We start from the raw sequence: 25,678 nt of genomic DNA, 5'->3' as shown, positions 1-25,678 counted from the left end.
TCTGGTCAATGGTAACACCAGAATGTTGATAGTGAGGGAGTCAGTGATTGTAATGCCACTGAATGTCAAGGTGAGATGGCTAGATTCTCTCTTGTTAGGGATGGTCATTGCCAGGCATTTGTATGGCATAAATGTTACTTGCCACTTATCAGTCCAAGCCTGAATGTTGTCCAGATCTTGCTGCTTTTGGACACTGACCACTTCAGTATCTGAGGAATCATGAACGGTGCTGAACATTGTGCAACCATCAGTGAGCAATTCCACATCTGACATTATGGAAGGAAGGTCATTGATGAAGCAGCTGAAGATGGTTGGGCCTAAGACACTACCCTGAGGAACTCCTGCAGTGATGTCCTGGAACTGAGATGATTGACCTCCAACAACCACCTTCCTTTGTGCTAGGTATGGCTCCAACCAGCGGAGAGCTTTTCCCCCTGATTCCCATTGACTCCAGTTTTGCTAGGGCTCCTTGATGCCACAGTCTGTCAAATATTGCCTTGTTAAGGGCAGTCACTCTCACCTCACCTCACCTCAGGAGTTCAGCTTTTATGTCCATATTTGGACCAAGACTGTAATGAAGCCTCAAGCTGAGTGGCCTTGGCAGAACCCAAACTGAGCATCAATGAGCAGATTACTGCTGAGTAAGTATCACTTGATAGAGCTGTCGATGACTCCTTCCATCAGTGTGCTGATAATTGAACATAGACTGGGATGGTAATCGGTCGGGTTGGTTTTGTTCCGCCTTTTGTGGACAGGACAAACATGGGCATTTTTCCACATTCTTGACCTCTGGGGCATTTGATGGACCGTGCATCCTCCACCATTGCCTCTCCTATTGTCCAGCTCTGTCAGCCATGCTTGTATTTTTCCAGAAATAGCTATCCAATTGCAGTTCGTAGATTTCAGCAATGGCTGCCCTTCATCTTGGTCGTTGCCTCTGGAATCTCCTGAGGTTCTGTCTCTGGTACTCTTCACCTCCTTGTCCATATGTTGCCTTATGGTTACATAACCCACAGTCATAGCTCAGATTCCATATGCAGGCTGATAGCATTTCTACCTCACACTGCCTTAACCTCCACAATGTCCCAGTATTGGTGTCTCATTGGTGTGGATGAGCAGTAATCTTTGGAAGATAAAGCTGTGGTTTTAGAAACCTGACGAACTCGGCTCTTTTGACACTGATTCTATTTCTCTGCCCAGCCACTTGCTCAGGTTGAACAAGGTAATGCAGAACTTTGGGTCTCAGGCGGAGCTTCTAACCATAAACCCTGTTCATCACCAAGGCTGTCTGTTTTTGCCTGTGTAGAACTGCTTATCTCTGTTCATTCAGCCAAGTCCCTGTAATGCTGAAACCCTTGTCCATTGTTTTGTCACCTTAAAGCCTTGAATACTCCAAAATCTATACACTCTGCCCATCCTGCATCCATCAAAAGTTCAATTACTGTCCACAGTCTGGCCCATTGCTAACTGCATATTCACCCTGTTCCTGCTGATTGCATTGGCTCCCGATCACAAGGTATTTTTAATATAAACAGCTCATCCTTCTCTTCAGGTCCCTTAACAGCATTGTTTCAATCTCTGCAACCTTCTCCATCCTAATTTCTCCTTGTTCTACCATTAGTCTTGGTCCCACGCTCTGCAACTCTTCCCAAAGCCTCACTGCTTTTCCATGTTCGCACTTCAAAGTACGATGATGGAGAAGGATTTTGAGGTTTGATTCACTGCTCCAAACACTCTGACATAAATATAAAAGCAATGACCTTCTTCAGTGAAGAGTGCAGGAGGGCATGCCAGGAGCAGCACCTGGCATACCTTAAAATGAGGTGTCAACCTGGTGAAGCTGTAACACAGGACTACTTGCGTGCCAAACAGCATAAGCAGCAAATGATAGACAGAGCTAAGCGATCCCACAACCAATGGATCAGATCTAAGCTCTGCAGTCCTACCACCTCCAGATGTGAATGGTGGTGGACAATTAAACAACTCACTGGGGGAGGAGGCTCCACAAATATCCCCATCCTCAATGATGGAGGAGCCCAGCACATCAGTGCAAAAGATAAGGCTGAAGCATTTGCTACAATCTTCAGCCAGAAATGCCGAGTGGATGATTCATCTCTGCCACCTCCGGAGGTCCCCAGCATCACCGATGCTAGTCTTCAGCCAATTCAATTCACTCCATGTGATATCAAGAAACGGCTGAAGGCACTGGAAAGTGCAAAGGCTATGGGCCCTGACAATATTCCGGCAATAGCACTGAAGACTTGTGCCCCATAACTTGCTGCACTCCGAGCCAAGCTGTTCATTACAGCTACAACACTGGCATCTACCCAGCTATGTGGAAAATTGCCCAGGTATGTCCTGTACATACAAAGCAGGACAAATCCAACCCAGCCAATTACCACCCCATCAGTCTACTCTCCTCCATCAGTAAAGTAATGGAAGGGGTCATCAACAGTGCTATCAAGCAGCACTTGCTTAGCAATAACCTGCTCACTGACGCTCAGTTTGGGTTCCGCCAGGGCCACTCGGCTCCTGACCTCATTACAGCCTTGGTTCAGACATGGAGAAAAGAGCTGAACTCCAGAGGTGAGGCAAGTGACTGTCCTTGACATCAAGGCAACATTTGACCGAGTGTGGCATCAAGGAGCCCTAACAAAACTCGAGCCAATGGGAACCAGGCGGAAAAAACTCTGCTGGTTGGAGTCATATTTAGCACAAAGGAAGATGGTTGTGGTTGTTGGAGGTCAGTCATCTCAGCTCTAGGGCATCACTGCAGGAGTTCCTCAGGGTAGTGTCCTAGGCCCAACCATCTTCAGCTGCTTCATCAATGACCTTCCTCCCATCATAAAGTCAGAAGTGGGGATGTTTGCTGATGATTGCACAATGTTCACCATTCGCGACACCTCAGGTACTGAAGCAGTCCGTGTCCAAATGCCCCGTGACCTGGGCAATATCCAGGCTTGACCTGACAAGTGGCAAGTAACATTTGTGCCACACAAGTACCAAGCAATGACCATCTCCAACAAGAGAGAATCCAACCATTGCTCCTTGATATTCAATGGCATTACCATCACTGAATCCCCCACTATCAACATCCTGGGGTTACCATTGACCAGAAACTGAACTGGACTAGCCATATAAATACTCTGGCTACAGGAGCAGGTCAGAGGCTGGGAATCCTGCAGCAAGTAACTCACCACCTGACTCCGCAAAGCCTGTCCACCATCTACAAGGCACAAGTCAGGAGTGTGATGTAATACTTCCCACTTGCTTGGATGAGTGCAGCTCCCACAGCACTCAAGAAGCTTGACACTGTCCAGGACAAAGCAGCCCACTTGATTGGCACCGTATTCACAAACATTCACTCCCTCCACCACAGATGCACAGTTGCAGCAGTGTGTACCATCTACAAGATGCACTGCAGGAATTCACCAAGGCTCCTTCGACAGCACTTTCCAAATCCATCACAACCATCTAGAAGGACAAGGGCTGTAGATACATGGGAACGCCACCACCTGGAAGTTCCCCTCTAAGTCACTCAACATCCCGATTTGGAAATATATCGCTGTTCCTTCACTGTTGATGGGTCAAAATCCTGGAACTCCCTCCCTAATAGCACTGTGCGTATACCTACACCACATGGACTGCAGCGGTTCAAGAAGGCAGCTCACCACCACCTTCTCAATGGTAACTAGGGACGGGCAATAAATGCTGACCCAGCCAGTGAAGCTCACATCCCATGAATGAATAAAAAAAATACTGCGGATGCTGGAAATCTGAAATAAAAACAGAAAATGCTGGGAAAACTCAGCAGGTCAGGCAGCATCTGTGGAGAGAGAAACAGTTAACGTTTCGAGTTCGTATGACTGTTCCTCAGAGCTGCCACTCTGACATTGTTCTCTTCCCTGTCTTCCTGTTTAAGTCCCCTTGTATAGCATTGAAATAAAGTTTCCAACTTCTTTTGGCTACTATATATTTGAGATATTAACAATAAGTAGACTTGCAGCGGCATCTAGTTCAGGGTTATGTTACCCACCTGCCCTCCTCAGAAGACCTGTTTTACAAATGTTCCAGCTGCTACTGCAACTGGAATGTTATGGTTGAGCTTCCTGGTGACACCAGTGAAACTTCCAGCTGCTCAAGAGTATAATGTCTACAGCCCCTAATTGCAGAGGTGGTGGTTGAGATTTCCACATTTTGGATATTCACAACCTAGAAATGAGACTAAATGCTAACGATAGAAAATTTCACCCCTTTAACATAAAGTTTACAATATTATTTTGCATGCCTTTTCAACAACAGCAACAGTAATTTGCATATCACTAAATGTTGTAAAATGTCAATGCACCTCACAGAAGCATTATCAAAGAGAATTTAACACAGACATCTAATGAGATGTTTGGACAGGTGGCCAGAAACTTAGTCAAAGAGGAGGTTTTGAGGAACGTCTTAAAGAAGGAGGGAGGAGTGGGAAGTTGGAGAGGTTTAAAGAGGGAATTCCAGAGCTTAGGACCTCTGCAGCTGAAGGTACGCCTGCCAATGATGGAGAGATGACGATCAGGGATGTGCAAGGAGTCGATTTGGCTTGTTCATTATGTTTGTAGTTGTAGTCATGTCCTGTGTTCATGCCACAGCACTTAACCAATTCTTGTTTCTGATCATGAATCACAATATAAATATTAATATTTCTATGTTTCTAGAATTTTGGGTCACCTTTTAAAAATAGAGGTCACCTATTTAAGACCGATGAGGAAAAGATTTTTGAGGGTTGTCAGTCTTTGGAACTCTCTTCCTCAAGAGGGGTGGAAGCAGAGTCTTTGAATATTTTTTAAGGCAGAGATAGATTCTTAATAAGCAAGTGGGTGAAAGGTCATCAAGGGTAGGTGGGAATGTGAAGTTGAGGTTAAAATTAGATCAGCTATGATCTTATTAAATGGCAGAGCAGGCTTGAAGAACCGAGTGGCCTACTCCTCCAAATTCCTGTGTTCGTATATTTCCTGGGATCATGTGTATGTTTCCCTACTATCAGTGTATTGGTTTTAGTAAAGTTGCAGTCATAACTTTAAAGGTTACTGTGCTCAGTTGATAAGGGAATTTAATGTTTCCACGGAAGTCCATTTTAAAAGGCACATTTAGGACACTTGGTTTGTGAGAGTTCGTCCACAGTTGCATTCAATTCATGTGAAGATCTGAATTTCTTATCTGCCTTTGAGGTATATTTGGGTGGATTTAAATCTGTTAAAAATAAATGGGTAAGCTTCTTGAAATTAATAGCCATTTGCTACTAGAAATTGTTGTTTGTGCATTAAACGTGTTCACCCAGGATATCCTAGTTGTATAAAATCATTGTGCACTGCACTTCAAAATAAGCTTGAAATAAATTATTTCCCTGTTGGGTGAGCTGGTGCTACAAGATTCTAATGTGCTTAATTTATAGCCCTGTCCTGGTGTGTGCTCCAAGTAACATTGCAGTGGACCAGTTAACTGAGAAGATCCATCACACAGGCCTAAAAGTGGTGCGCCTATGTGCCAAGAGTCGTGAGGCCATCGATTCACCAGTCTCTTTCCTGGCTCTACATAACCAGATCCGTAACATGGACAGGTAGGGAGCAACTATTACTTGGTGGCCCTTTCTCATGGACAACACAAAAGCCAGCGCCTGTAGATATTCCAGTGTTTGTTTTGAACCTGGTCTTGTGATGTGTGGATAGGGTGCCTTGAGTGGACAGCAGTTGATTGTTTCAGGATTCTGCCCTTCGTGCCCTCAGTCTCCAAGAGTACTTCAGAAGCATTGAGATGAATGGCCAGTAAATCTGTTTTTTGGTGATTGATATTGGGCCTGTCTCATACAGCATTCCCTGATTGCTTTACTCTGTGGACAGCAGACTTTCACTCTCTCATTCATACTGTAGATTATCAAGTGCTGTTTATGATGGGCCTGTCCTGATTAGATTCTTTCACCAATTAATAATCTACTGATGCATGCTAATTATTTTAGCATTTGGCAGTGGAATTGTCCACCATTATAAAAATATAAGAATCCTGTGCAAGAGCCCAGCCAATGAAAACAGTCTCTAAGTCAAAGATCGAACAAGGGACTGGAATAGCTTGTAATCAAAGCAAGATTGTAATTGGTAGATTTGTGACCGCTTTCTGAAATGCTAATATCGCTACTTCATTTCTGAAGGTGGAGACTCCACATTGGCAGTGCAGCCATTCACATAGCCTTGAGTATTTGACCACAGAAGAGCATCATAGCTTAGCCCTTCCCTGTTGCCAAGCCAAATGGTCTCTCCACTGGATAGCAATCAGGGCTGAGAGCTTTGTCCAAATGTTTATCATTTCGAACTCAGAATCAAACCTTAGTCATTTCTGGTCTGTATGACATAGAAACATAGAAAATAGGAGTAGGTCATTCAGCCCTTCGAGCCTGCTCCACCATTCAGTATGATCATGGCTGATCCTCATCTCAATGCCATACTCCTGCGCTCTCACCATACCCCTTGTCACCTTTTAGAGTCCAGAAATCGATTTCCTCCTTAAATGTCCTTAGTGGCTTGGCCTCCGCAGCCTTCTGTGGTAGAGAATTCCACAGGTTTGCTGCCCTCTGAGTGAAGAAGTTTTGCCTCATCTCAGTCCTAAATGGTCTACTGTGTATCTTGAGACTGTGACCCCTTGTTCTAGACCCCCCCTAACCAGAGAAAACATCATCCCTACATCCAATCTGTCCAGCCCTGCCAAAATTTTATACGTTTCAATAAGATCCCCTCTCATTCTTCTTAACTCCAGTGAATACAGGCCTAGTCGGCCCAATCTCTCCTCACAGGACAATCCTGCCACCCCAGGAATCAGTCTGGTGAACTTTCGCTGCACTCTCTCTATGGCAAGTATATCCTTTCTTAGGTAAGGAGACCAAAACTGCACACAGTGCTCCAGGTGTGGTTTCACCAAGGCCCTGTACAGCTGCAGTAAGACATCCTTGCTCCTGTACTCAAGTCCTCTCGCAATGAAGGCCAACATACCATTTGCCGCCTTAGTTGCTTGCTGAACCTGCATGCTTGTCTTCAGTGATTGGTGTACAAGGACACCCAGGTCCCTTTGTACATCAACATTTCCCAATCTTATCACCATTTAAATAATACGCTGCCATTCTGTTTTTCCTCACTGAAGTGGATAACTTCACACTTATCCACGTTATATTGCGTCTGCCGTGTATTTGCCCACTCACTCAACCTGTCTAAATCGTTTTGAAGCCTCTCAATACCCTCCTCATCACTCACACTCCCACCAAGTTTTTTGTTGTCAGCAAACTTAGAAATACTACATTTACATATGAATTAGGAGCAAGAGTGGGCCACTCGGCCCCTCGAGCCTGCTCCGCCATCCAATAAGATCACGGCTGATCTGATTGTAACCTCAGCTCCACATTCCCACCTATCCCGATAACCTTTCACCCCCTTGTTAATCAAGAATCTATCTAGCCCTGCCTTAAAAGACTTAATAAAAAGACTCTGCTTCTACCACCTTTTGAGGAAAGAGTTCCAAAGACACTACCGTCAGAGAAAAAAATTTCTTATCTGTCTTAAAATGAGTGACCCCTTATTATTAAACAGTGACCCCTAGTTCTAGATTCTCCCACAAAAGGAAACATCCTCTCCACATCTATCCTGTCAAGACCCCTCAGGATCTTAAAGGTTTCAATGAAGTTGCCTCACTCTAAGTTCCAGTGGATATAAACCTAACCTATCCAACCTTTCCTCATAAGGCAACCCGCCCATTCCTGGTATTAGTCTAGTAAATCTTCTCTGAACTGCTAACGCATTTACGTCTTTCTTCAAATAAGGTGACTAGTACTGTACACTACTCCAGTTGTGGTCTCACCAATGCTCTATACAACTGAAGCATAACCTTCCCTACTTTTGTAATCAATTCCTCTTTCAATAAATGATAACATTCTATTAGCTTTCCTACTTAACCTGCTGTACCTGCATACTAACTTGTGATTCATGCAGTAGGACACTCAGATCCTCCTCAATCTCGGAACTCTGCAAACTCTCACCCCCAACCAATCCCCGCATCCAATCTGTCCATCCCTGTCAGAATTTTATACTTTTCAATGAGATCCCCTCCCTCATCCAAATATACATTGTGAATAGCTGGGGCGCAAGCACTGATCCCTGCAGTGCCCCACTTGTCACTGCCTGCCACTCTGAAAAAGACCTGTTTATTCCTACTGTTTCCTGTCTGCTAACCAGTTCTCAATCCAAGCCAATATATTACCCCAAATCCCATGTTGCTTTAATTTTACACACTAACCTCTTATGTAGGACTTTATCAAAAGCTTTCTGAAAATCCAAGCACGCCACAACCACAGATTCTCCCTAATCTATCCTGCTAGTTACATCCTCAAAAAACTGCAATAGGCTGGTCAAACATGATTTCCCTTTCATAAATCCATGTTGACTTTGTCTAATCCTGTTGATATTTTCTACGTGTCCTCTTATCACATCGTTTATAATCGACTCTAGCATTTTCCCCACTACTGAAGTTCAGCTAACCGGTCTGTAATTGGCTGTTTTCTCTTTCCCTCCTTTTTTAAATAGGGGGGCTACATTTGGCACCCTCCAATCTGCCGGGACTGTTCCAGAATCTACAGAATTTTGGAAGATGACAACCAATGCACCTACTATTTCCATGGCCGCCTCCTTTAGTATCCTGCGATGTAGATTATAGACTCATAGATGTTTACAGCACAGAAGGAGGCCATTCGGCCCATCGTGTCTGCGCCGATCAACAAAGATCTGACTACACTAATCCCATTTTCCAGCGCTTGGCCCATAGCCCTGGAGGCTATGGCAACACAAGTGAATATCTAAATACTTCTTAAATGTTACGAGAGTTTCTAACTCAACCACCCTTTCAGGCAGAGTTCCAGACTCCCACCACCCTCTGAGTGAAAAATTTCTCCTCAACTCCCCTTTTGGCCTTCTACCTCTTAGCTTAAATCTATGCCCGCTGGTTATTGGCCCCTCTACTAATGGGAAAAGTGCCTTCCTTTCCACCCTATATATGCCCCTCATAATCATTACCGGGCCTTGGGGATTTATCGGCTTTCAGTCCCATTTATTTCTCCAGCACTATTGTTTTAATTTCTTTCAATTCCTCCTTCTCACTGGACCCTTGGTTCCCTAGTGTTTCTGGGAAGTTATTTGTGTCGTCCTCTGTGAAGACAGAACTAAAGTAGTTGTTTAATTGCGCTGCCATTTCCTTGTTCTCTGTTATAAATTCTCCTGTTTTGGACTGTTAGGGACCTACATTTGTCTTCACTAATCTTTTTCTTTTTACACATAGTAGCTTTTATAGTCCACTTTTATATTCCTTGCAAGTTTACTCTCATACTCTATTTTTCCCCCCTTAATCAGTCTCTTGGTCCTCCTTTGTTGAATCCTAAATTGTTCCCAATCCTCAGGCTTGCTACTTTCTCTCTCAACTTTATATGACTCCTATTTGGATCTAACACTATCCTTAATTTCTTTTGTTAGCCATGGTTGGGCCACTTTTCCTGTTACATTTTTGTGCGATAAAGGAATGTATAATTGTTGCAATGCATACATTCACCCATTAAACATTAGCCATTGCCTATCCACCATAGTGCCTTTTAATGAAGTTCCCCAATCTATCTTAACCAAATGACGCCTCATACCTTCGTAGTTTCCTTTGAAACTAGGGTCTTAAGCCTAAACAGATCGGGCTACTTCACTTTCCATCTTGAAGATTTCTATCATGTTATGGTCATTGTTCCCTAAAGGACCCCGCACAACAAGATTGTTAATTAACCCCTTCTCATTGCGCAAAACCAAATCCAGAATAGCATGTTCCTTAGTTGGACCCTCGACATTCTGGGCATAAAAAAAAAATCTCGTACATGCTTCAGGAATTCATCTGCCCAGTATTGCTAATTTGGTTTGCCCAGTCTATATGTAGATTAAAGTCACCCATGATTACTGTAGCACCCTTGTTACATGCATCTCTAATTTCCAGTTTAATGCAATCCCCTACCTTACCACTACTGTTTGGAGGCCTATAGACAACTCCCACTAATTTTTTTCACCCCTTGTTGCTTCTTAGCTCTACCCAGACTGACTGTACATCTAGATTTCCTGAGCCAATATCCTCTCACTATTGCACTGATCTCATCCTTAACTAACAATGCCACACCACCTCCTTTTCCTTTTTGCCTGTCTGTCCTAAATATCAAATACGCTTGGATATTCAGTTCCCAGCCTTGGTCACCCTGCAGCCATGTCTCTGTAATCGCAGTCATGTCGTATGCGTTTACATCTATTTGTGTTGTTAATTTATCTACCTTATTGCGAATGCTCTGTGCATTCAGATAATGCCTTTAGACTTGTCTTTTTAACATTTTCACACTTCTTTTTGTACTATGGCCCTATTTGCTGCTAGCCCTTCTCTCCTCTGCCTTCTACTTTTGCTTTCTACTCTTCTGTCTTTCATTCCTGTCTTTGTTTCCCTCTTGTGTCTCCACACTCAGGTTCCCATCCCCCTGCAAATCTAGTATAAATCTTCCCCCAAAGTGCTAGCAAATATCCCTGTGAAGATATTGGTCCCAGTCCTGCTGGGGTGCAACTTGTACAAGTCCTATCTTCCCCAGAATCGGCCCCAATGCCTCAGGAATCTAAATCCCTCCCTCATACACCATCTCTCCAGCCACGCATTCACCTTGTCCATTCTCCTATTCCTGATCTTGCTAACACATAGCACTGGGAGTAATCCTAAGCTTACTACCTTTTGAGGTCCTGCTTTTTAATTTGTTTCCTATATTCTGCTTTCAGGACCTCATCCCTCTTTTTTTTTAACTTATGTCATTGATACCGATCTGGATCACAACCTCCTGGCTGTTCACCCTCCCCCTTCAGAATGTCCTGCAGCTGCTCAGTGACATCCTTGACCCTGGCACCAGGAAGGTAACACCCATCCTGGTGTCATATCTGCAGCCACAGAAACGTCTATCTGTTCCCCTTACGAAAGAATCCCCTATCACTATTGCTCTGCCACTCTTTCTTGCACCCTCTGTGCAGCTGACTACTCGTGGCTGTTGCTGCATTCCCCTGAGAAACGCCCCATCTCCCCCAGCAGTATCCAAAACAGAAAATCTGTTGGAGTGGGAGATGGACCCAGGGGACTCCTGCATTACCTGCCTAGTGTTTATACTCTCTCTGGTGGTCACCCATTCCCTTTCTGCCTGTGCACTCTTTATCTGCAGTGTGACCACCTCACTATATGTGCTATCCATGAAGATCTCATCCTTGCGGATGCTACACAGTGACTCCAACCGCAGCTCAACTTCCAAAACACGGATTTTGAGTAGCTGCAGCTGGAGACGCTCCTGCATACATGATTGCCCTGGTCACTGGAAGTGTCCCTGACTTCCCACATCGCACAGGAGGAGCATTCCTCTTGGCTGAGCTGCCCTGCCATGACTTACCCTTAAATTACTCCCTTTACTTTTATTTCCTCTAGTTTAGAGAATGTTAAGCACAGAAGAAATGCTTACCAGGACCTAGTTGCCAAGGCTGCTGCTCTTCTTACTGAGGAAAAGTAGAAAATTAAAGGACCCTTCCTCCCCTACTCACTGAACTCCCTCTCTCACCAAACTTGAACTGAAACACTCTAATGCAGCTCCAAAGCAGCACTCCATTGACTCAGCTACTTGCTCTATAAACTCTCAACTCTGCATCTATTGTTTCACACTCAACACAGACTAAAGCAACCATTTCCTTGTAGATAACAAAAAGTTGTTCCTGAGTACGGGTGATCCTTCACCAGGGTGATGCTAGTTCACTCGGAGGCTGCTCTCAACAGAGCAGAAGGATGAGAGTGACTATTGCTAGCTGAATTGCTAGCAGCTCCTTGATGAGGGCCACCAGTAACTCATCCATGGGGATAATGTGTTACTTAGGCAGTAATCAAAATAAACACTGATGCAACCTAAAGTATAGGTCACATCTCTGACTTCTGTGCATGATCTTTGATAACTGCAGTTTACACTGTGTAATATGTTTGTCCTGCTCTCCAGCATGCCTGAATTGCAAAAGTTGCAGCAGTTGAAGGATGAGACTGGAGAGTTGTCATCTGCAGATGAGAAACGCTACCGTGCGCTCAAAAGGACTGCAGAGCGGGAGCTGCTGATGGTAAGAAACTTGTTGCAATCTTTCTCCTCTGACTTCCACTTCATTAAATCAAATGTTCTTGTAGCTCCCAGAGTGCAAATACCTAGTGTACGCTACAAAAATCCTATTTGAGGTACTGAAAATTGGTGTCCTGAGGGAGGAGGCATAGCACTGGGGTTGGGTGGCTGAGGAATCCTGGGGGAGTAGGGCGTAGAATCGGGTGCCATGGGGCAGGTCAGGGAGAGCTGTGTGCCTGGTGAGTTGAAGGTTGGGGTACAGTTGGGAATGGGGCTGTCTGTGTATCCTTGGATGAATCAGAGCAATTTTTTATTCTTTCATGGGATGTAGGTGTCACTGGCAAGGCCAGCATTTGTTGCCCATCCCTACATATGAAATAGGAACAGAAATAGGCCATTTGGCCCCTCGAGCCTGCTCCGCCATTCAATAAGATCATGGCTGATCAGTTTATGTTTCGAGTTCCACATTCCCATCTACCCCCGAGAACCTTTGATTCCCTTGCCTAACAAGAATCTGTCTACCTCTTCTAATACTTCTTTCAGGCAGAGTTCCAGACTTCCACCACCATCTGGGTGAAAAAATTTCTCCTCAACTCCCCTCTTAGCCTTCTACCTCTTAGCTTAAATCTACGCCTACTGGTTATTGGCCCCTCTACTAATGGGAAAAGTGCCTTCCTTTCCACCCTATCTATGCCCCTCATAATCATTACCGGGCCTTGGGGATTTATCGGCTTTCAGTCCCATTTATTTCTCCAGCACTATTGTTTTAATTTCTTTCAATTCCTCCTTCTCACTGGACCCTTGGTTCCCTAGTGTTTCTGGGAAGTTATTTGTGTCGTCCTCTGTGAAGACAGAACTAAAGTAGTTGTTTAATTGCGCTGCCATTTCCTTGTTCTCTGTTATAAATTCTCCTGTTTTGGACTGTTAGGGACCTACATTTGTCTTCACTAATCTTTTTCTTTTTACACATAGTAGCTTTTACAGTCCACTTTTATATTCCTTGCAAGTTTACTCTCATACTCTATTTTTCCCCCCTTAATCATTCTCTTGGTCCTCCTTTGTTGAATTCTAAATTGCTCCCAATCCTCAGGCTTGCTACTTTCTCTCTCAACTTTATATGACTCCTATTTGGATCTAACACTATCCTTAATTTCTTTTGTTAGCCATGGTTGTATTCCTTACGTGTGCCTTGTAGATAGTGGACAGGCTTTGGGGAGTCAGGAGGAGGTGAGTTACTCACTGCAGAATCCCCAGCCTCTAACCTGCTCTTGTAGTGACAGTATTTATATGGTTAGTCCAGTTCAGTTTTTGGTCAATGGTAACCCCCCAGGATGTTGATAATGGGGGATTTAGCGATGATAATGCCATTGAACGTCAAGGGACAACGGTTAGATTCTGTCTTGTTGGAAGTGTTTATCGTCCGGCACTTCTGTGGCGTGCATCTTACTTGCCACTTGTCAGCCCAAACCCGAATGTAGTCCAGGTCTTGCTGCATATGGACTGCCTCAATATGTGTCAAGTTGTGAATGGTGATGAGCATTGTGCAATCATCAACGAACATCCACATTTCTGACCTTATGATGGAAGGAAGGTCATTAATGAAGCAGCGAAGATGGTTGGGCCTAGGACACTACCCTGAGGAACTCCTGCAGTGATGTCCTGGGACTGAGATGATTGACCTCCAACAACCACAACCCATCTTCCCTTGTGCTCGGTATGACTCCAACCAGTGGAGAGATTTTCCCCCCCCCTGTGATTCCCATTGATTCCAGTTTTGCTAGGGCTCCTTGATGCCACACTCAGTCAAATGCTGCCTTGGTGTCAAGGGCAGTCACTCTCACCTCACCTCTGGAGTTCAGGACATACCTGGGCAATTTTCCACATAGCCGGATAGATGCCAGTGTTGTAACTGCATTGGAACAGCTTTTCTAGGGGTGCAGCAAGTTCTGGAGCACAAGTCTTCAGTACTGTTGCTGGAATATTAAGAGGGCCCATAACCTTTGCAGTATCCAGTGCCTTCAGCTGTTTCTTGATATCACGTGGAGTGAATCGAATTGGCTGAAGACTGGCATCCTTCTAGCTGAAGATTGTAGCAAATGTTTCAGCCTTATCTTTTGTGCTGGGCTCCCCCATCATTGAGGATGTGGATATTTGTGGAGCTTCCTCCTCCAGTGAGTTGTTTAATTGTCCACCACCATTCACGACAGGATATGGCAGGACTGCAGAGCTTAGATCTGATCTGTTAGTTGTGGAATTGCTTAGCTCGATCTATCACTTATTTACGCTGTTTGGCACACAATTAGTCCTGTGTTGTAACTTCACCAGGTTGACACCTCATTTTTAGGTATGTCCGGTGCGGCTCCTGGCACGCCCTTTTGTGCTCTTCATTGAACCAGGACTGATCCCCTGGCTTGATGGTAAGGGTTGGGCCATGAGGCTACAGATTGTGGTTGAATACTGTTGTATTTTTATCATGCTACCTGCTGCTTGAAAGGTTTCTGTTCTGAGTTCAGTTTTTTCCTACATCAGCCATGCTGTGTTCTTTTTCAGAATGCAGACGTTATTTGCTGTACCTGTGTAGGAGCTGGTGACCCACGCTTGGCTAAGATGCAGTTCCGTTCCATTCTGATTGATGAGAGCACACAGGCCACAGAGCCTGAATGTATGGTCCCTGTGGTCCTGGGAGCAAAGCAGGTAGGTCACATGTAGCTGCATAAGTTCCTGCTGCTGGGGCCAAGGCTGCTGCTAGGAATGCAGCAGGTTTCAGATTGTGACAGCAAAGGCTGAGTTTACATTGTGGGCTTAATGCACAAATCTCTGTGTCAGGCATTCTGATTCATTAGCATATTATGGTGACATGCTTGCGTAGGTGAGCATGACAGAGATCTGGCTTTACAGCACAATACGGAGTTGATTTCCCCAAAAGATGTGTGAACTCATCTGTCAAGTCCTGCTGTGTAAACTGTTTAACCTGGTTAAAGCTGTAAGAATCTGATGGACTTGCTAGTTATAACTCCAGTCATATGGTGCTGGGTTGAGACTGTCCATTTTATTGAGATCCCTACAGTAAGGAGAGGAAGGAGAGATTTTCTTTCTATACATGTGGGCTGGATTCAGATCTTGTACCTCAGAGAAGCTGACTTTATTGTCTCATCCTCCTGAGCAATTTGCTTGAATGAAAATAGAGGGAGTATAAGATGTTGAGTTAATTTGATACACAATATTAATGATTTATTTATTGGTGTCACTCATCAATCCTAAACAGCCAATTCTTCTCACTTGCCTTCCTGTCTTTGTGTACTGTTCAGATTCATACTGAAGGCGTGCACTTGCATCACAATCTAGGCACGCCAACCTTTTCTAAAACAAGCCAGTGTGATGACTTGGAATTGTCTAAAAGTTTGTCTTTCGACTCCGAGACAAACAGTGATGACAGTGGGTGGCATATGAGTAAAACAATGAATCTAAGCTGTGGTGTTTTTATTACAGCTGATCCTGGTGGGTGACCATTGCCAGCTTGGTCCAGTTGTCATGTGTAAGAAAGCTGCTAAAGCTGGTCTGTCTCAGTCACTATTTGAACGCCTGGTTGTTCTGGGGATCCGACCAATCCGTCTGCAGGTCCAATACCGGATGCATCCAGCTCTCAGTGCCTTTCCATCCAATATCTTCTATGAGGGCTCACTGCAAAATGGTGTCACTGCAGGTATGGACATTGGAGTCAGGTATTTTGCAAATTTCTGCTTAAGTTATCTGTTTGCAAATTGAGATGCTTAAACTCTGTGTCTATCAGTACATTAAGTTTCTGTGCACCTGTTGTCAAGCTTCTGAATTTGTTGTAGACTTGTGTTACTTCTCTTGCTGTGCACTGGCAAACATTTTCTGCAGTCATAATAGTGTTGATTTGAATGGCTGATGTTTTTTGGAAGTTAGAGTAGGGGTCCCTGGGAGTTTGATTATATTTGTGGGGAATTCCCTCACCTAGTTATAAAACCACTGGCTTTAAATTATAATACGAGTAGGTCTTTCCTCGTGCTGGCTGCTGGAATGCTGGCCCAGTTTGGTGTTCCGGTGTCATTAACTGTTGGTAGCTACTGGTGAGAACAGAAGCCCCATTCCCTAAATTAAGACGGGCCTCCCAAAAATAGACAGTTATAGGAACATGCTTAGAATGTAGGGTGTGTGACACCATTCTTGTTTCCAAGTAAATCAGCATCATCTCTTCACATTGGTGAATCAGATTAAAGACACAAAACTTTATATATTGAATAAAATATATATGAAAGCAACATAAATAAGTGATTAATATAATTAAGTTATTTAAAACACATTAAGGATGGTAGGACAGGTAATTGGTCAAGGCTGCAGTATGTGGGAGCTCCTGGATAACATTGTGATCCAGGGCAAACATGTCTGCAGCAAGTGTTTATGGCTCGAAGAACTTTGGCTCAGAGTCATTGAGCTGGAGGCTGAGCTGCAGACTCTGTAACACATCAGGGAGGGGGAAAGTTACCTGGATGCTTTATACCAGGAGGCAGTCACACCACTAAGGTCTTCTGATTTAGTCAGTGGCCAGGGACAGGAGGGTGTGATTGCGAGTGAGGCAGGTAGGGGGAACCAAGAGGGCCTCTGCAATTGTCCAACAAGTTTGAGGTTTTCTCAGCTTGTTTGGATGAGAGTGGGGGGCTGCAGGGTGGATAAGCAAACTGACCATGGCACCGTGGTACAAGAAGTCATCCAAGTGCGGAGAGCAAAAAAGAATGTAGCAGGGAACAGTATAGTGAGGGGGATTGACACTGCTCTCTGTAGCAAAGAGCGAGAGCCCAGGCGGCTTTGACATTTAGGAAGGACAGGAAGCTAGGAAAAGGTGGAAGGGTGGTTCTGTTAATTAATGATGGTATTAGCACATTAGAGAGGGATGACATAAGTACTGGAAGCCAGGATGTAGAAGTTGAGATGAGAAATGATAAAGGCAAGAAGTCACTTGTGGGAATGGTGCGCAGGCCCCCTAATTGTAACTACACAGTAGGATAGAGTATAAAACAAGAGATGGAAACATAGAAAATAGGAGCAGGAGTGGGCCATTCGGCCCTTCGAGCCTTCTCCGCCATTCATTATGATCGTGGCTGATCATCCAACTCAATAGCCTGCTCCCGCTTTCTCCCCATACCCTTTGATCCCTTTCGCCCCCAAGAGCTATATCTAACTCCTTCTTGAAAACATACAATGTTTTGGCCTCAACTACTTTCTGTGGCAGCGAATTCCACAGGCTCACCACTCTCTGGGTGAAGAAATTTCTCCTCATCTTAGTCCTAAATGGTCTACCCCGTATCCTCAGACTGTGACCCCTGGTTCTGGACTCCCCCACCTTCAGGAACATCCTTCCTGCATCTACCCTGTCTCGTCCTGTTAGAATTTTATAGGTTTCTATGAGATCCCCCCTCATTCTTCTGAACTCCAGCGAATATAATCCTAACCGACTCAATCTCTCCTCATATGTCAGTCCCGCCATCCCAGGAATCAGTCGGGTAAACCTTCGCTGCACTCCCTCTATAGCAAGTACATCCTTCCTCAGATAAGGAGATCAAAACTGCACACAATATTCCAGGTGTGGTCTCACCAAGGCCCTGCATAATTGCAGCATGACATCCCTGTTCCTGTACTCGAATCCTCTGGCTATGAAGGCCAACATACCATTTGCCTTCTTTACCGCCTGCTGCACCTGCATGCTCACCTTCAGCGACTGGTGTACAAAGACGCCCAGGTCTCGTTGCACGTTCCCCTCTCTCAATTTATAGCCATTCAGATAATCTGTCTTCCTGTTTTTGCTACCAAAGTGGATAACCTCACATTTATCCACATTATACTGCATTTGCCCACTCACTCAGCTTGTCCAAATCACCCTGAAGCATCTCTGCATCCTCCTCACAGCTCACCCTCCCATCCAGCTTTGTGTCATCTGCAATGGGTGCTTGTCAGAAAGGTTCAGCAATAATCATGGGGGATTTTAATCTACATATAGACTGGAAAAATCAGATGGGCAAAGGGAGCATAGATGAGTTCATAGAATGTTTTTGGGATAGTTTCTTAGAACAGCACATTCTGGAGCCAACCAGAACCAGCTAAACTAGACCTGGGATTGAGCAACGAGATAGGATTAATTGATAACCCCCTGGTGAAGGCACCGCTAAGTAGCAGTGATCATATGATTGAATTTTACATTCATTTTGAGGGAAAAACATGTGTCCAAGACTAGTATTTTAAACTTAAATGAGTGTAAGAAAGCAGAGCTAGCTAAAATGAACTGGCAAATGGCAGGTCGGAAGATTGGAAGGAATATAGAGAATAGCAAAGAATGACAAAAAGATCAATGGGGGGAAAATTAGAGTACAAGAGAAAGCTAGCTAGTAATATAAAGACGGATAGTGAGAGTTTCTGTAGATATATAAATAAGAAAAGAGTTAAAGTGAGCATTGGTCCTATAAAAAGTGCGTCTAGGGAATGTATAATGGCAAGTAGGGTGATAGAAGATTAATTTAAACAGGTATTTTGCTTCGGTCTTCATTAGAGAGGACACGAGTAACGTCCTGGAAATCGCTGTAAATGAGGAAATGGAAGGGAGGATAGAACTTGGGAAAATTACAATCCCCAGGTCCGGATGGACTTCACCCTAAGGTCTTGAAAGAAGTGGCTCGTGAGATAGTTGATGCATTGATTTTAATTTTCCAAAATTCCTTTGATTCAGGGAAAGTTCCATTAGATTGGAAAATAGCAAATGTAACTCCTCTTATTCAAAAAGGGAGACAAAGCAGGAATCTATAGACCAGTTAGCCTAACATTTTTTATAGGGAAAATGTTAGAAGCTGTTACTAAAGATGTCATAACAGGGCACTTAGAAAAATTCAAGGCAATCAGGCAGAGCCAGCATGGTTTTGTGAAAGAGAAATCATGTTTAACCAATTTATTGGAGTTCCTTGAAGGAGTCACATGTGCTGTGGATAAAGAGGAACCGGTGGATGTACTGTACTTAGATTTCCAGAAGGCATTTGAAAAGGTGCCACGTCAAAGGTTATTGCGGAAAATAAAATAATGTAAGGGGTAACATGTTTGCATGGATGGAAGATCGGCTAGCTAACAGAAAGCAGAGAGTTGACATAAATGGGTCTTCTTCTGGTTGGCAAGATGTGGCGAGTGGTGTGCTACAGGGATCAGTGCTGGGGCCTCAGCTTTTTACAATTTATGTCAATGACTTGGATGAAGGGACCAAAGGATGGTGGCTAAATTTGCTGACAACACAAAGATAGGTAGGAAAGTAAATTGTGAAGAGAACATAACCTGTGTCACTTTGTAGCCTCCTTCAGTGAGTGGGCAAAGAAATGGAGTATAATGTGGGCAAATGTGAAATTGTCCATTTTGGCAAGAAGAATAAAAACAGAAGCTTATTATCTAAATGGTGAGAGACTGCAGAGCTCTGAGATGCAGAAGGATCTGGGTGTCCTAGTGCATGAATCACAAAAGGTTAGTATGCAGGTACAACCGGTAATTAGAAAAGCTAATGGAATGTTATTGTTTATTGCGAGGGAAATTGATTACATAAGTTGGGAGGTTATGTTTCAGTTGTACAGGGCATTGGGAGACCACATCTGGAGTATTGTGCACAGTATTGGTCTCCTTATTTAAGGAAAGATGTAAATGTGTTAGCAATTCAGAGAAGGATTTGTCTTATGAGGAAAGGTTAGACAGTTTAGACTTGTATCCACTGGAATTTTAGAAGAGTAAGAGGTGACTTGATTGAAACTTTTAAGATCCTGAGGGGTCTTGACACGGTGGATATGGAGAGGAAGCTTCCTCTTGTGGAAGAACTTAGAACTAGGGGTCACTGTTTAAAAATAAGGGGCCGTTCATTTAAAACAGAGATGAGGAGAAATTTTCTCTGAAGGTAGAGTCTCTTTGGAACTCTCTTCCTGAAAAGGCAGTGGAAGCAGAGTCTGAATATTTTTAAGGCAGAGGTGGATAGATTCTTGGTAAGCAAGGGGGTGAAAGGTTATCGGGGGATAGGTAGGAATGTGGAGTTGAGGTTACAATTAGATCATGATCTTATTGAATGAGGAGCAGGCTCGAGGGGCCAAGTAACCTACTCCTGCTCCTAATTTATATGTTTGCATGTATACTCGTATGAGCAAAAGATTAGTAATTTAGTCCCCATTAATTCATTCTTTTGGTACAGGCACCAAATCTAACAGCCTAATTGGATTGCAAATAATTTCACTTGGGGGTTTGATGTCTTAGTGCTCTAATGGTGGATTTAACAGGAGACTCCGAAATAACAATTCTAATTGTGGCTGGCATGTAGAAATCTTGCTGGGTGAATGTATGGACACGGCAAGGAGTGCAAATCTGTGACAGTCTATGAGATCATTGTTCTGACGGTGTTCTTTTGATTTCACAGCGGATCGTATAAAGAAAGGCTTTGACTTCCAGTGGCCACAGCCGGACAAGCCGATGTTCTTCTATGTGACCCAAGGCCAGGAGGAAATTGCTAGTTCAGGGACCTCCTACCTCAATAGGTATATACATGACCAACAGCTCCTTGTCCAGGCAGGCTTTTCAGCCGCAACATAAAAGCAAAATACTGCGGGTGCTGGAAATCTGAAATAAAAACAGAAAATGCTGGAAAAACTCAGGTCTGACACCATCTGTGAAGAGAGAGACAGAGTTAATGTTTCGAGTCTGTATGGCCCTCCTCCAGAGCTTTTCAGCCACTTGGAGGAAAGAAATATTTGCTTTTCTGGGGAGGAGGAAAGAGAAAGGGGGAATTTTTGTTAAGACCATCTTCCACATCCTCAATCTCCTGCCTCACAATCTATGAATTCTTTTAAAAGTGCAGTCGTTGCTCTGGAAGTGTGCTCGGCCAAATCTGGCATTTTTTTAACTTGGCATTGGGGTAGGGAATGCTGTAGCAGTTACTGTGAAAGTGGTTTGTTCAATTAGCCTGAGGTGCAGAGAAAGTACTGATGGGAGCTGTAATGTTAGAATGATGGTGGGGCAGGAATTCATCACCAGGCTTTGAATGTTTGTTGAAATGAAGTTGAACCTTGCTCTGTTTTCAGGACTGAGGCAGCCAACGTGGAGAAGATCACCACTAAACTGCTGAAGGCAGGCGCCAAGCCCGATCAAATCGGGATCATTACACCATATGAGGGGCAGCGATCATACCTGGTGCAGTACATGCAGTTCAGTGGCTCTCTTCACACAAAACTCTACCAGGTAGCATTATAAATATCTTTGTGATACCTTCTAACCAAGCTGTCAATACTCAGTTCTGGTCTCTGATTGTCCTTTCTGACACAGTAACAAGGTTGGGACTTCAGCAAACAGTAATTGCTGAGTTTTCTATTGAGGATTGACTAGAGTGAGACAGTTAGAAGGATAGAGATAATGTAAAATTCCTGTTTGTGTTCATGACCCAGGAGGTCGAGATTGCCAGTGTTGACGCGTTCCAAGGCCGAGAGAAAGACTTCATCATCCTATCATGTGTCCGAGCCAACGAGCATCAGGGCATTGGATTTCTCAATGACCCCCGTCGATTGAATGTGGCCCTAACGAGAGCGAGGTAAGGCAGGGGCGATATAAGGATTGGAGAGGGAGACAGGGTATAGGACAAGGTGAAGGGCTGGAGTTGGGGCATTACAAAGATCAGGTCCTGCATGTGATCCCACTGTATCTCTTGTGTCACTGGGGGGATAACATATTGGTCCTTGGTTCTGAGTGGGTTCCTTCTTACCAGAGGCTCCCCGTTGACAGTAAGTGTATTATTTGTGGCATAGTGCCAGAGACTGTGCATCTTATTACAGATACTTCCCCTATCCCTATTCCTGATGGTGGAATACATTTTCTTATGGTTGTTTGCAAGAAAGGATTCTTTTTTTTAAATGAGACTCTTCAGTAAACAGTATTTGCACCCATTCTGTAATGAGTATCTATTTCTCTGCCCTCCTCAACTTTCTCCATCTTCAACCCCACCTTTCACCATCACCACCAACAGACTCTCTCTTCTGCTGAGCTTAATAAATATCAATTAATTCTCTACTTGATTAGAGGAATGTGTCCTGTGAGTGGGCAGTATTTGAACTGCTGATTAGCAGCACAAACAACTGGGTTTAAAGCTCCCAGGCTTCCAGTTTGGGACAGTGCATTGTACGGCTACTTGCTTCTGATGGGTGATTGCATTTTTCCTCTTTGGTCCAAGTTCGAACTCACTGATGTGCTGTATGGTGTATTGTAGGTATGGTGTGATTATTGTGGGGAATCCAAAGGCTCTGTCCAAACAACCACTGTGGAATCATCTGCTGAATTATTACAAAGAGCAAAAAGTGCTGGTGGAGGGGCCACTGAACAATCTCCGCGAGAGTCTGATGCAGTTCAGTAAACCACGGAAGCTGGTCAATACCATCAATCCGGTGAGCAAACTGTATAGCCATGTGTTTAACCGCTGGTCCCACAGCTTGCTGACAGTCTGCTATGAATCTGTTTGCAGCTAACTGGTTCCCCTGTTTGTCAAACAATAATTGTAAACAGGGTTAGTGCTATTTTGGTATGTAGACCAGGTTGTGGCATGTTCTGCTTACCCACCCTGTTTCAAAAATATACTTTGTCTTGTACTTCTACAAATTTTATGAATAAAGTGCAATGCAGTGTAATTTCTTTCAGTATAGTATGTGTATCTCCTGAAGTGCCTCGCTACCCTTGCAATCCAGGCTACCCTGCAATCTTTCATGTTAAACATTCTCTGCATACAGCCCCAGGAGTTTTACACTGGTTCTATACATTTACCTTTCTTGGTTTGAAGTTGACACTTGGAGCAATTGTGGGAAAGCAGAGGTAGGAGATTAGCGAGCGATCTTCACCACCAATACTTTTTAGTAAGCACAGTTCTAAATTACTGCTTTGGATGTTCATCACCTGTAATTATATTTGTCCTGATGCCTGACTGGCATCTAATAACCGACGTGCTCTCCTGGCTGCGAAATGATGGCCGAGTTCACTACATTAACCTGATCTCCATGTAAAGGGGCTGCATTCTGGCCTGTCTCCAAAGTGTTGGTATGCTATAACTTCACTCCATTGCACTGCTCCTATCGAGGCTTTTAATAGTTTTATTCGGCTTTAGTTAACTGACTGGTGTTCAATATTCAAATTAATTTTTTGATAACCCTGAGGGACATATTTCTATAGCAGAGCTGCTCTAATCAATATCCTTGTATTCCAGGGAGCCCGGTTCATGACCACAGCTATGTATGATGCTCGAGAAGCTATCATCCCAGGCTCTGTATACGACAGGAGTGGCCAAGGTAAGATTGCACTTGTGCATTTAATTTCAGATTTGAATTTTGAACAGTTGGGGAAGAAAACCTGATTCTGGATTCAATTAAGGGCATAACTGAATCAAACTGGAAATGGTCAGCCACTTTGTACCCTGATATTCCACGATTATAGGATTGCTGTCTGAAATTTGTTGTGATATTGTGTTAGCATTTCTCACTGTCTGATCCCACAAATGTTTATAGAAGTTCACCACCTGCTGCTGAGCTTCATTAGAGTGCTATGGTGAGAGAAGGACAGCACCTGATGCGGCAAACCCACTGCGCCCACCACCCCATGTAAAAAAACGTCACACTATTGTCCACAGCTTGTGTATAAACGCTTTACCCTGTCCCCTGTGTAAAAGCTATGCCAAGTGATTGTCAGGCCCCTCAACCACATTTTTCCTAATATTTGCACTTTTTTCCCCTCCAGCAGGACGACCCTCCAACATGTACTTCCAAACCCATGACCAGATCGGGATGATTGGAGCCAGCCCCAGTCACGTAGCTGCAATGAATATCCCCATTCCCTTCAATCTGATGATGCCCCCAATGCCGCCACCTGGGTACTTTGGACAAGCAAATGGACCAGCAGCTGGTGAGCACTGTAAGATGTGTCTGAATAGGGACTTGTGTGATGTGGTCCCAGGGGCGGGTCACTGAACGATGCAACCTGGAACCAGTACGTACTGGATGCTCAGATTGGGAGGGGTATTCATATTTTATATAGAATTTACAGTCCAGAAGTGAGACATCCCTGAAGGGTTTAGTCTTCAATTTGCATAAACTGGTGTTCTAACACTTCTGTCACATTAACAAGTAATTAATTTTAAGTGAATAATTTCTTCCATGATCTAATTCTTATCCTGCCCTTCCTTATTGGTCTATGAAGGGATATTGAAGTATTTGTTCCATGACCTGATAGTGTCTGTAGTTGGCTTCTTGGGCATTTCTGCTGACACTTGGTAGCCCTGTACCAACTCTCTCCATTGTTGTGCATGCTATTGTATCCAGAACATGAAACTCAACATTTTGTGCAATGGGCAGTGGGATTCTGCAGTGCTGGGAGATAAGCCCTGCTGCCATCTGCTGAGTTTGGGTAAGGGGTGTTTGGGTCACACCCTGGCAGATTCAAGGCAAGTGTTCTTGTTTCAAGGTCGTGGAATTCCAAAAGGGAAAGTGGGCCGTGGGGCTCGTCAGCGAAACCGTGGCATGGGGAACCAGCTGAGCAGCCAGTCCAACCTGCCCAACAGCCAGGCCAGCCAGGATGTGGTGTCGCAGCCATTCTCTCAGGGGCCTCTGACACAGGGATACATCTCGATGAGCCAGCCTTCACAAATGAGCCAGCCTGGCCTTTCTCAGCCAGAACTCTCTCAGGTAAATCTTTGTACTGTTCACCTTTCAACCATTTCATAAGAGTAAGAATCTTCATCAGTTGGGTCTTTGGGGTTGGGGTTATTCACTTTGCTCATGCACAGACAATTGTGTGAACTGTAACCTGATCACAAATTTGAGCTTTGAACTGCCGTCTCTGCCATAAAACCCGAAACGTTTTCATCTCCGTAATATTACCCACCTCTGCCCCTCCCTCAGTCCATCTGTTGCAGAAACCCTCATTTAGTCACTCCTGGCTGCCCCTCTTTTATCCCATGTTTGGCAGCCACACCTTCACCTGCCTAGGCTTGAAGCTCTGGATTTATCCCTTCCCACCTGCTCCCTTTGTTTAACTGCTTTGTCTACTGCTTCTGTTAAGGTGCTGTATAACTGCCTGATCTGTCTGATCGTTTTATGGAAAAATCTATCCTCCAACCAAAATCTGCCTTGTCAAATAACTGGATTTTTGGATGTATTCTTTGTAATTACAGGACAGTTACCTGGGAGATGAGTTCAAGTCTCAGATTGATGTCGCCTTGTCGCAGGATTCCACTTACCAGGGCGAACGTGCATATCAACATGGGGTGACTGGGCTGTCACAGTACTAGAACGTGAGCAAGCTTCTCGCTACTAGTCACTAGATCAGTCGATTTGGATATAGGCAGCAAACTATCCCACTCTCCAAAGCTTTCATCTGTAGCTAACCCAGGCTGTCCTTGCTGTGTCACTACTGGGT

The 25,678-nt window shown here is 44.2% G+C and overlaps 1 protein-coding gene across 1 annotated transcript in view; it reads left to right on the top strand.

Moving 5' to 3' along the window:
* Positions 1-25,678, top strand: part of upf1 (UPF1 RNA helicase and ATPase) — a 172,410-nt gene that overhangs the window by 143,546 nt on the left and 3,186 nt on the right. The window contains exons 13-24 of the mRNA XM_078554758.1: positions 5,438-5,602; positions 12,098-12,212; positions 14,759-14,902; positions 15,698-15,911; positions 20,655-20,772; positions 21,316-21,472; positions 21,676-21,818; positions 22,491-22,665; positions 23,475-23,556; positions 24,002-24,166; positions 24,725-24,945; positions 25,434-25,553. Coding sequence (XP_078410884.1) covers positions 5,438-5,602; positions 12,098-12,212; positions 14,759-14,902; positions 15,698-15,911; positions 20,655-20,772; positions 21,316-21,472; positions 21,676-21,818; positions 22,491-22,665; positions 23,475-23,556; positions 24,002-24,166; positions 24,725-24,945; positions 25,434-25,550 — 1,816 coding nt within the window. The 3' untranslated portion in view covers positions 25,551-25,553. The remainder of the gene's footprint in view (positions 1-5,437; positions 5,603-12,097; positions 12,213-14,758; positions 14,903-15,697; positions 15,912-20,654; positions 20,773-21,315; positions 21,473-21,675; positions 21,819-22,490; positions 22,666-23,474; positions 23,557-24,001; positions 24,167-24,724; positions 24,946-25,433; positions 25,554-25,678) is intronic.

This window comes from Cetorhinus maximus, chromosome 13 (assembly GCF_964194155.1).
Source record: "Cetorhinus maximus chromosome 13, sCetMax3.hap1.1, whole genome shotgun sequence".
NCBI classification, from domain to species: Eukaryota; Metazoa; Chordata; class Chondrichthyes; order Lamniformes; family Cetorhinidae; genus Cetorhinus; species Cetorhinus maximus.
Note: the sequence above shows the minus strand (reverse complement) of the source record. Positions and strands in the feature narration are given on the sequence as shown.